The following is an 11,365-nucleotide window of genomic DNA, read 5'->3' as shown; positions in this document are numbered from 1 at the left end:
TCCCGTGAATTATCGTTAATTCCCTACAACTACTTGTAAAATGGATTAAAAATAAAAATAAGGACTTATTTAGGTTAATTTCCCGTGAATTATCGTTAATTCCCTACAACTACTTGTAAAATGGATTAAAAATGAAAATAAGGACTTATTTAGGTTAATTTCCCGTGAATTATCGTTAATTCCCTACAACTACTAGTAAAATGGATTAAAAATGAAAATAAGGACTTATTTAGGTTATTTTCCCGTGAATTATCGTTAATTCCCTACAACTACTTATAAAATGGATTAAAAATGAAAATAAGGACTTATTTAGGTTATTTTCCCGTGAATTATCGTTAATTCCCTACAACTACTTGTAAAATGGATTAAAAATGAAAATAAGGACTTATTTAGGTTATTTTCCCGTGAATTATCGTTAATTCCCTACAACTACTTGTAAAATGGATTAAAAATGAAAATAAGGACTTATTTAGGTTATTTTCCCGTGAATTATCGTTAATTCCCTACAACTACTGGTAAAATGGATTAAAAATGAAAATAAGGACTTATTTAGGTTAATTTCCCGTGAATTATCGTTGATTCCCTATAACTACTTGTAAAATGGATTAAAAATGAAAATAAGGACTTATTTAGGTTAATTTCCCGTGAATTATCGTTAATTCCCTACAACTACTTGTAAAATGGATTATCATTATTTATTTGTAGTTAGAGAGTGCTATGAAGATGACATACATGATCCACATGCGCGGCCCTCCTAGCTGGTTCTATGATGTCATTCCCGATTTTCTCGCACATTATGATCGGGTAATGACTGAGTGGAAGGGTCTTGGATACAGTAGGCCCCCTTTTATCAGACCGAAAGATATTCAGCAGCCTCTTGTTGAGCGTCAGTCTCCTGCTGGAGATGCACGTGAGGTAGACATTCATGATACAGCTCCTAGTAGCTCGCAACAGACAGCGCCCCCTATCTCTCAGAAGCGTCCTCGTGAGGTACTAATAACTATCATTCACGAACTTGTGATCTTTTTAATTTCGTCTATTGAATATGTAAATGACCTGTGTGTCTTTAATTTACATTAATGGCAGGATGAGACTGGTGGTCCTGAGGAGGATACCGCAGTACTTGTCCCCCCTAAACGTCCACGTGAGGTATAAATTTCTAACAAAAGCTTTCATTTCATGCATCGTAGAACTTCGATTAATATGTCTGTGCCGGCTGTAATTGCAGGAGGTTCAGTCTACTGGTGATATTCCAGCCACCCATGCTCCTACACATGTATCTATTCCCCCTCAGGTACAAATATTTTATAAATATTGTCCTCCTGTGCACTTACATATTTACAGCTTCCTGTGTTGAATAATGTTTATGTATTGGCTTGTAATTGCAGGTTGAGGTTCAGTCTACTGGTGATGTTCCACCCGCCACTGCTCCTACACCTGTATCCATTGCCTCTCAGGTACAAATCTTTGACAAATATTGTCCTCCTATGCACTTACACATTTTTAGCTTCGAGTGTTGAATATGTTTATGTATCGGCTTCAAATTACAGGTTGAGGTTCAATCTCCTGCTGATGTTCCACCCACCACTGCTCCGGCACCTGTATACATTCCCCCTCAGATACAAATATTTAACAAATATTGTCATTCTATGCACCTAAAATATTTTAACTTCGTGTGTTGAATATGTTTATGTATCGGCTTCCAATTGCAGGTTGATTATACTACTCCAACACCATTCCACAGATCTATGACATTTCAACCTATTCCACTAAAGGTATTATTTGTTCCCTACTATGTCAACTAAATGGGATTAAAATGGATTAATTCCCTACAACTAGTTATAGATGGATTAAACTAAGTGTTAAATGTGTACTTAATTTATGGATTGCAGATGCCTATTACTCCAGAATCTTTAGAGGCCTCTTCCTCCCTTGTCACTCCATATGTACATTTGGGCATAGGCGAGTCATCTGTTCCTAGTGAGCTACGGGACATGTTTGATGTAATAACTCTTAACTCTTTTTTAAAGTAAATGGCCTTAGATTAACTAGTTCCAAATATGCTAATTGTGTTTTTGTTTATTTTGTAGATGGACTCAATTGAAGATTTGGCGGAGGATGCGGCGAAACGAGGTGGTCCTGAGCGGCGTGGTGATATGACAAGGCCACTAAAAAATCAGAAAGTGAGGTGGTTGTATCGGCATTTCTGGAGTTTAGAGGTTGATTACATTTGGCGTGATCACAGTGAGCGGGGCATTACTTATCCTCTTACACATAGCCAAGTAACAACTTTGCGACCAGAGTTTTGGGTGGAGGATGATGTTCTCAATGCCTATGGTGAGCTCTTGAGACTTAGAGAGGATAAACTCTGGGAAAAATGGGAAAAAAATCCCAGAACTGAAAGTTTCAAGCCCAGGCGGTATTTCATTGCTCCTAGCTTTTTCATGGCGATGGCACTTGAGTTTTGTCCTAACTTGAAGGTACTCTATTAAACAATTAGCAATTCTCCAACCTGCTTTTCTATAAACAGATATCAATTATGTTGTATAAATGTTAACCTATTTTTTGACTTGTAATTGTAGGCTTCTCCGAGTACCCTAAAAGGTGATGCCAAGAAGTCAATGGAGAGGTTCTTTAGAGATTATGCTAACAAGGGGGGTAACTTGCCTCTTCAGTTTTGTGACTTTGCATTTTTCCCCACGTGTGATAGCTCTCATTGGTTCTTGTTTGTTGTTAATCTCAACAAAATGAGAGTGCTAAACATTGATCCTCTTAGGGACGACAAAGACACAACAGGGAACATCGCTCACCCCTTCCAGTATTACATTATGGTAACTATATCATTCTTTAATTCCCTACCAGTAGTTTTAAATAGATTAATAATTAAATAATGACTTGTTAGGTTCATTTCCCGTGAAATATCATTCTTTAATTCCCTACCAGTAGTTTTGAATAGATTAATAATTAAATAATGACTTGTTAGGTTCATTTCCCGTGAAATATCATTCTTTAATTCCCTACCAATAGTTTTAAATAGATTAATAATTAAATAATGACTTGTTAGGTTCATTTCCCGTTATTTGCAGGAAAAGTTGATCCCATATATGCTCAATTATTTGCATCCATATCGATTTCCATTGAAATATACCCGGGTTCATGGTCTTGATGCTCGACCTAAGCAAGATGGTGGCAATGATTGTGGTGTGTATGTATCCAAGTACATGGACGCTATGCTCAACGGGATCTCCTTGCCATCAGCTGTGTGGAACCCTAAAGTTGATGTACAGACTTTTCGCTATCGGATGGCGCACGAGTTATCAAAAGGGGTTGCTAGACATATTTCTGAGTGGGGCATTCGACAAAGAGAGGCGGGACACTAGTTTGTTATTTGATTAGTGACTTGTAGTTACTTTAGTTAGTTGTACATATTTTGCCCGGTTGTATTTTATTTAGATTGGTTGTATTTATTTTGGTTGGTTAGATGTATTTATTTTAGTTGATTTATTTGTAGTTGGCATATCAAGGCCATTTTTTTTAAGTTTGGTTTGGTTTGGTTTGTTTATAGTTGGCATGTCAAGGCCATTAATTTTTAAGTTTAGTTTGGTTTGGTTTGTTTTTTTTATAATTGGCATGTCAAGGCCATTCATTTTTAAGTTTAGTTTGGTTTGGTTTGTTTGTAGTTGGCATGTCAAGGCCATTCATTTTTAAGTTTAGTTTGGTTTGATTTGAAATTTTACAGGTTTTTGGTTGACTTAAAAATAAATAGGTCATGCCGGTTTTTTTATTTTACAGGTAAAGTTTAACTTAAAAACAAAGTGGTCATGCCGAATTTGTTATTATGTACTTTGAAATATTAATGAATTTTAATTAAATATTTTCAATGTTGTTAATGTTAGTAATTGTTGCCATTATTAATAATCCCAAAAAAAGAAGTGACTCCAAAAAAAAATTTGAAAAAAAAGTTATTTTTGAAGATTTTTTTTTCCAAAATTGGGCAGAAAGTTAAATATTTTCAATGTTGTTAATGTTAGTACTTTTTGCCATTATTAATAATCCCAAAAAAAGAAGTGACTCCAAAAAAAAATTTGAAAAAAAAGTTATTTTTGAAGATTTTTTTTCCAAAATTGGGCAGAAAGTTTTCTGTAAAACAAAAAAAAGTTTTATATAAAAAATAAATCATTTGCAAGTGCAGTGACCAATATGTTTCATTCGGCAAAGCCCAGTTTAGGCCCGCAATGTTTCATTGCAGATGCCGCAATGTTTCATTGCGGATTCCGCAATGTTTCATTGCGGATGCAGCATTGTTTCATTGCGGGGGTAATCTGGGTTTTGCATAAATTTGCAGATTGGTCATTGCACTTGCAAATGATTTATTTTTTATATAATACTTTTTCTGTTTTACAGAAAACTTTCTGCCAAATTTTGGAAAAAAAAAATCTTCAAAAATAACTTTTTTTCAAATTTTTTTTTGGAGTCACTTCTTTTTTTGGGATTATTAATAATGGCAACAAGTACTAACATTAACAACATTGAAAATATTTAATTAAAATTCATTAATATTTCAAAGTACATGATAAGAAATTACAATCAATTTTTTCCTTTTTTTCCTAATAATCTCGAGGGACAATTTCTTCTATCATGGCCTTCTTCCCTCTCCCCACAAAAACTGCACTTTCGAAATTGTTTATTTGAACTTGACGTCTCGATACCACTTTTGAATCTACCCGCTTTTGGACGTCCTTTTGTTTGTGACCTTGGGGGATCTAATAATGGATCATCTTCTTCATCACTTTCATAGTCCTCATTTATTTTTTTCTCTCTCTTTTCTCCCGGAAAAGACTTAATTACATACTCCTTTTCTCTCTTGATCACGCTCATCAAGTAATTGTACCGCGGAACGGAGCAACTACCAACAACGGACAAACCTTGGAAAGCTTTACACAATCCACTATATCTTGCCGTTTGAGATTCTACAACATTACCAAGCATCCGAGGCGTACACGGTAGAGGTCCCGCAACTTTGTTTCCGTTTATTGTCCACCTCATTGTTACAAGATCTGGTGGTATCATCGTCTTTTGTTTCTTGTTAAGGTAATGGATCATGTGTCTACAAATCATCTCGGAATGTTCAAATTTTTTACATGTACAAGAATAACTCCCGTCGATGGAAACCTTCAAGAAAAAATTCCTTCTATTAATCTCCGGCAAGGTGGACTTTTCTACCATATACATCTTTGAAAGATAATCTCCACAACCTTTCATGCTTTTCACAACAAAAGATTGACTTTTTTGAAGCTCTTTTTGAAATTGCTTAAACATCTCTTTTGTGTATATCTTGGAGGCATGTATCTCCATTGACGAGTTAGAGAATAGTCTCCTTTCCTTGTACTCGGTGTCAAAATCGGCTTGAACCTCCTGTAAATATTGTGAGTCCAAAGCTTTTTGTGAATTCTCAATGAATTCTTTCAAACCGGTCGACGCTTTCACATACTCATCAAAAAATGAATTCATAGACTCGCTCCTTGAGGTGGTAGTCATACCGGTGGCAAAATGTTGTTTCGTGAAAGCAAAAACCCATTGCCGTCTAATTACATACATATCATTTAGCCAATTGTGATTTTCAAGATCATATTTCTCTTTCAAGTCCTCCCACCTACCTTCAAATTCCGTTGGTGACAATGACTTGTAGATACATGCATTAAAATCTGTCTTGAACTCCGAGTATTGAGTATACAAAGTAGATAGTTTCTCGGGAAACTTGCTACTAATATGCCACGTACAATATGTATGGTTGGTGTTAGGCATAACCTCAGAAATGGCATTACTTAAAGTGATGTCTTGATCCGTAATAATGGTAATAGGTGGCTTGTTATCGACCGCTTCCAACCAAGTCTTCAAAACCCATCTATAAGTAGTCTCTTTCTCGTCCCTTATAAGTGCAAATCCAAACAAAATATTTTGGTAGTGGTGATTCACTCCCGTAATTGGAATAAAAGGCATGTCATACCTATAAGTCCGATATGTCGAGTCGAAAGTCACCACATCTCCAAAATTCTTGTACGCGTTAAGCGAACGAGGATCAACCCACACCAAACCCCTAACCCGATTCTCCTCATCCACATCCACTCGGTAGAAAAAATTGCCATCACTTTGTTTTTGCAAGTCTCGTAACAAAACCAATCCACACTCCGCATCACCGGAATCAAAAACCCGTCTTCGAATGTCACGTATTACATTTCGTACGTCTTGAGCGGAAAAACCAATTTTTTCAATACCACCACACGTCTCACTAAGTAAATTCATCACTTTCGGGGTCTCGATACCCGATTTGTTGAATAACTCAATCAAAGATCGGGTAAACGGATCTATGTTGCGTGATCTTTGCATGAAATTTACCTTATCCGATGTAACCATAGCATGATTGTGCTCTAGGTTGACCTTGGTTACTTCCCATTTGTTTGAGCTTACTTTGTGAGCAACACACATACGAGCACGACAACAAGTTCGAGGAATAACATCTCGAGGTTGTTTCCCTTTAGCCCTATCTTCAACTTCCAAGGGTTTTGGGCCCAATCTTCCACCCTTTCGACATATATACAAACGTGAAGATATACCACCATTTCTTGAATGCTTATGACTACTTCGAATAATTATCTCGAACCCTATACTTCGACCATAACCTCGATAAAAACTTTCCGCTTCATCCAACGAATCAAACATCATACCAACACAAGGAACTGCCCAGAATCTGCTGCTTGAGAACCGGAAGTGACATAGAAGAAGAGTCTCAGTTTGTGGGAAAGAGCTGGTGCCTTTAATATGCCTTGCTAGGTACTATCCTTAAAGTAAAGGAGGAACCGTCCAAAGAAAAAACTCGACCAAAAGTATTAATCGGTAGATTCTTATGACCTAGGGGTTGCAAGTCAGCTGCTCACTCTCTCTTTCTTCGAATTAAATGTCTTAAGCAGCATGTAGCAAAGATCTATTTTAGATTCAATGTGGGACCTGAAAATGAAAACAGAAGCTAGAGTTGAACGATCTACTTTTCTATCCTGTGGACGATGGGCTAAGTTGCTCGACCGGAGGTAGTTTAGTGTTCTACGCTAAGTAGCCATATACTTAGCTTATAGCTAATCTTCTCATTAATTTTATCATCATCATCGCCATTAAAAGAATCATTACTATCATCGGAATCACCGTGAACATCGTGATTCTTCCAACCGAAACCAACATCATCATCACTATGCATTTTTCGCTTCCCCCGATCATTAACTTTATCTTCAATACTATCAACATCTATTACTTCATCATCATTAAAGATTTTATGATAAACCCTCTTTTTTGTGGGGGGGGTAACATAATTAAAATCGTTATGATCACTAGATGAACTTGAATAATCAAATAAATAAGAAGCCATGGATATTGAATACTAACCTTTTTTTTCAGAAGAATAAATTTGAGCAGAATGTTAAAAAGCAGTAAAACAGCAATGTTTCAAAAATACAGACATTTTAAGGTAGTTGTGTGCATTAAATGCACGCCCGCAATGTTTCATTGCGATGACCGCAATGAAACATTGCGGCACTGTACAAACCCCCAAGCCAACAACTGTAAATATTTGCAGTTTTAATAAAACTTTACAACGTACCCCAGCAATGTTTCATTGTGGGGGGAAGTGTCTACCGCTATGAAACACTGCGGTTGGGTTGTTTATTTTTGTTATTTTCTTTAAAATTAGAAAATTAATAAAAAAAAATTATAAAAAATAGTTTCTAGACTTATTATATTTCATTTAATATGTTAAATGTTAGTTTGAAAATATAAATGTTTATAAGAGTAACTTAATTATAATATGCAACTATTTTACATAGTTTTGTGAAAATTTTGCATAATAGTTATGTCAAATGATGTTTCTTGACGTGTAAGTTGTAAAGTACAAATTTTGACGATCCAACTATATGGATGTTAAAATATAATGATTATAATAATTAAGAAAAATTATTTCTTAAATAAAATACGGTATTTATATATATTTTGTTACCAAGAAATGTTTAACATTTTGGGGGCTAAATTATTTTATATTTTTTATAGATAACAAAAATTCGATAAATTTTTACTTTTTTGGATTTTCACATTTTCAAATTTTAGTATTATATTTGTTTATTAAAATTTAAAATTGATAAAATATATTGGACAAGTACAAGAAAAATAAAACATTAAATAATTTATTTCATTCAAATATAAATGGAGTACATTCAAATATTTTTCAAAAAAAATACATAATAACATTTTATGTCGACGAGAATGATCAAACTTTAACGGTGTTGGAAGAACCGCCTTTATCACCCTTATCGTCGTCTTTCTTTTTCTTCGACTTTTCCGTCTTCGCTTTAGCTTCATTTTCTTTTTTTTTCTTGCGCTCAAGCGCCATTTGAATACTGCGGAGAGCTATTTCCATGTCTTCTTCTCATTCGGGCCCGTCGTAAGCCACACCATCTATAATTACCTTATTATTGTCTAAATCGTAGTAGAAAACCATTTTTCGGATATTAGAGAAGATAATGTTGAAGAGAAAATGTAGAATGAAAATAGAGAAGAGAATGTTGAAAAAAAATGAGATGAGGCAGGACTATTTATAGGTGAAAATCTGAATTTTAAAATTCACAAAATTAAATTTAGCACAAAAAAAATTTTGCTCAAAAAATTTCATTTGACTGTTGAAATTGCCGCAATGAAGCATTGCGGCGCTTTTAAACTGCCGCAATGAAACATTGCTGTGTGTCGGTCAAGCTTCTGCTCTATTGACCAGTCAATTCAACTGCCGCAATGTTTCATTGCGGCAATTTCAACAGTCAAATGAAATGTTTTCAGCAAAATTTTTTTTGTGCTAAATTTAATTTTGTGAATTTTCAAATTCTTATTAATATTGGCACAAAAATAAGTTTTGCACAAAAAAAAAGTTTAACTGTTGATAAATTTTTTAAACTAAAATAACTCAATTCACTAAAAAGTATAAAATTAATAATATTATTTTTTAAACTAAAATTATTCATACGATAATTTAAAGAAAAAGTACATAAAAAATTAAATTGATAAATTTATTATTAAAATTGATAATATTTTAATATATTACTACTACTTATATTTAATGTTAACATATTTTAAAAAATTAATTACTGTTGAATATTAATATTATTTTTATACTTATATAAATAAGTTAAATATTAGAATAAGCTAAAAAGAGGGGCAGTTTGGACATTAAAAACTGGGAGCCTAACCAACAATGAAACATTGCGGAATGCGCAATGTTTCCTGTGCATGGCGACATCCCGCAATGTTTCATTGCGGAAGCCAAGACCCGCATTGAAACATTGCTTTCCCCGCAATGTTTCATTGCTGTGGGTTGGCTGGCTGTCCCCCCCAGCCCATGTTGGCTCCTGATTATTTCCCTATATGTATTTATGAATATGTTATAGTATTGGCGGCGTTGATATAGGTCAGACAAAGATTGTTTTCTAGTATATGGATTGAAATAGCGTTATTTTAACTGTTGTCGACTTTCATTCGTGAATGATTTTAAACTTTATCCATATACTAATTCAATAATAATATTTATTTATTTTCAACTCCCCATTTATTATATATATATGCGATTCTCTTTTCAATAAATTTTTAAAAAATATAAGGATTTGTAGATTTTTATTTATGAAAAGGAGGTTTAAAAAAATCAAATTTAAATAATTTTTTTTAATAAGTAAGGCAATGATTTGTTAATGTATTATGCTTTAACTTATATTTAAATTCAATTTATTAAAATCAACTCCACAAATAATTCAGTATTTAGGTTTAAAGTTAAACAAAATATCTCAATATTAAATAACACTCGCATATTATATATATGATAAAAAATACAAGTGATGATTTGGTGTAGTGGTATAAAGATATATTGGTGAATGAGTATACTCGGGTTCGACTCTCATTAACAATATTTGTTTAAAGATAATAAACACATGGACAAATATGTCATTTCACGATAATAAAATGTTTCACTAATATTATAGCCATGTTGGGATATTATATATAAATAGCATAATAGCTCGTGCGAGCATGGGCTGTTTTCTAGTAATATATCAGAATTCGACGTATAAATATTTTTAAATTTTAATTTTTTGCGACCAATAATTAAAGTATAGTCCTTAATATTTTAATAAAAATGTACAAAAAATAGCACTGTAAATGGTTTATGTTCAATAAATATTTAGACTCCAGAGTGATGATTTATTGTATCACAATTCTTTTTTTTTTCAGGCTTGATGATTCTGGTAATAACAAATATTTTGGTTGTACGTGATCTCTAAGTCAAATATGTTGTTGTTTATTATAATTTGCGTAGTTCATATATATGAGTGTAATGTGATGAAAACTTGTTGCATATGATGTGGAAGATGTCTCAGCCCATTCACAAATTTTTCGTGTTGAAGTGACAATATAATGTTGTTGAATTATTTGCGGCATCGTTTAGTTAACAATACATGTATACCTACTATTTATACATGATATATGTACTTTAGAATATGTCATTGAATGTGGTAGGGTTAGTGTCACACTACATATTGTTTTGTTTTCTAATATAAATATTAATGTAGCATTTTTTTAATCATTGTCATCATTTTTTGTGAATGATTTCTACTTTTTTTCATATACAAATTCATTAATCATATACTCCCTCTGTCCCAATTTATCTGTCATGTTTGACTTTTTGTGGTCAAATTGACTCAACTTTGACCATAAATTAAACATCAATCTTTTATTATTTTGAAAAACCGAAGAATACGTATTAAAGTAAATTACGTGTACTTTCTAATGATATAATTTTTATAATTTTTTTCGATTATATACTATATGAAATTTTCAGTCAAAATTTGGTCAATTTGACCACAAAAAGACAAACAGGACAGATAAATTGGGACGGAGGGAGTATATTGGTGTCCGCTGCCAAAATTTTCTAAATTTGATAAAATATTCATAAATATTAGTACTTAAATTTCTATTGCTTTAATGCTTTTACGAAAGAAATAGTACGGTAATTTATGTCATCAATCTAATTACTTTTCATTTTTAACATAAAATAACTCAAATCAAATCATATATTTTAGCGTGTATATGAGTTTTAGTCATATATAATAATTTTAAATATGAAAATAATTTTATAATAACATGAACTGTTTCAAACTAAAATAAATAACTACAAGAAGTTCATTATTTTATCCAAAAAAAATTAAATTCATATATGATTATAATTATATGAAATAATATACAATTTACATTATTTAATTAGGGTACTATCTAAAATTGTTAAAGTCAA

The 11,365-nt window shown here is 32.8% G+C and overlaps 2 protein-coding genes across 2 annotated transcripts; one reads left to right on the top strand and one right to left on the bottom strand.

Annotated features, from left to right (window-relative positions):
* The first annotated feature begins 903 nt into the window (after positions 1 to 903).
* LOC141685992 (uncharacterized) lies at positions 904 to 2,160 on the top strand. The gene is made up of 8 exons (XM_074491061.1): positions 904 to 990; positions 1,087 to 1,149; positions 1,229 to 1,294; positions 1,389 to 1,457; positions 1,551 to 1,641; positions 1,713 to 1,775; positions 1,893 to 1,996; positions 2,091 to 2,160. Exons 1-8 carry the CDS (start codon positions 926 to 928, stop codon positions 2,158 to 2,160), a joined length of 591 nt encoding a protein of 196 aa, XP_074347162.1. The 5' UTR covers positions 904 to 925.
* A 2,447-nt stretch (positions 2,161 to 4,607) lies between these two features.
* LOC141685991 (protein FAR1-RELATED SEQUENCE 5-like) lies at positions 4,608 to 6,720 on the bottom strand. Its single transcript, XM_074491060.1, has 2 exons — positions 4,926 to 6,720; positions 4,608 to 4,666 (listed from the first exon to the last, which is right to left on the bottom strand). The coding sequence occupies exons 1-2, from the start codon at positions 6,718 to 6,720 to the stop codon at positions 4,608 to 4,610; spliced, it is 1,854 nt and encodes a 617-aa protein (XP_074347161.1).
* Positions 6,721 to 11,365: the final 4,645 nt, after the last annotated feature.

Source organism: Apium graveolens, chromosome 9, assembly GCF_009905375.1.
Source record: "Apium graveolens cultivar Ventura chromosome 9, ASM990537v1, whole genome shotgun sequence".
Taxonomy (NCBI): domain Eukaryota; kingdom Viridiplantae; phylum Streptophyta; class Magnoliopsida; order Apiales; family Apiaceae; genus Apium; species Apium graveolens.
Note: the sequence above shows the minus strand (reverse complement) of the source record. Positions and strands in the feature narration are given on the sequence as shown.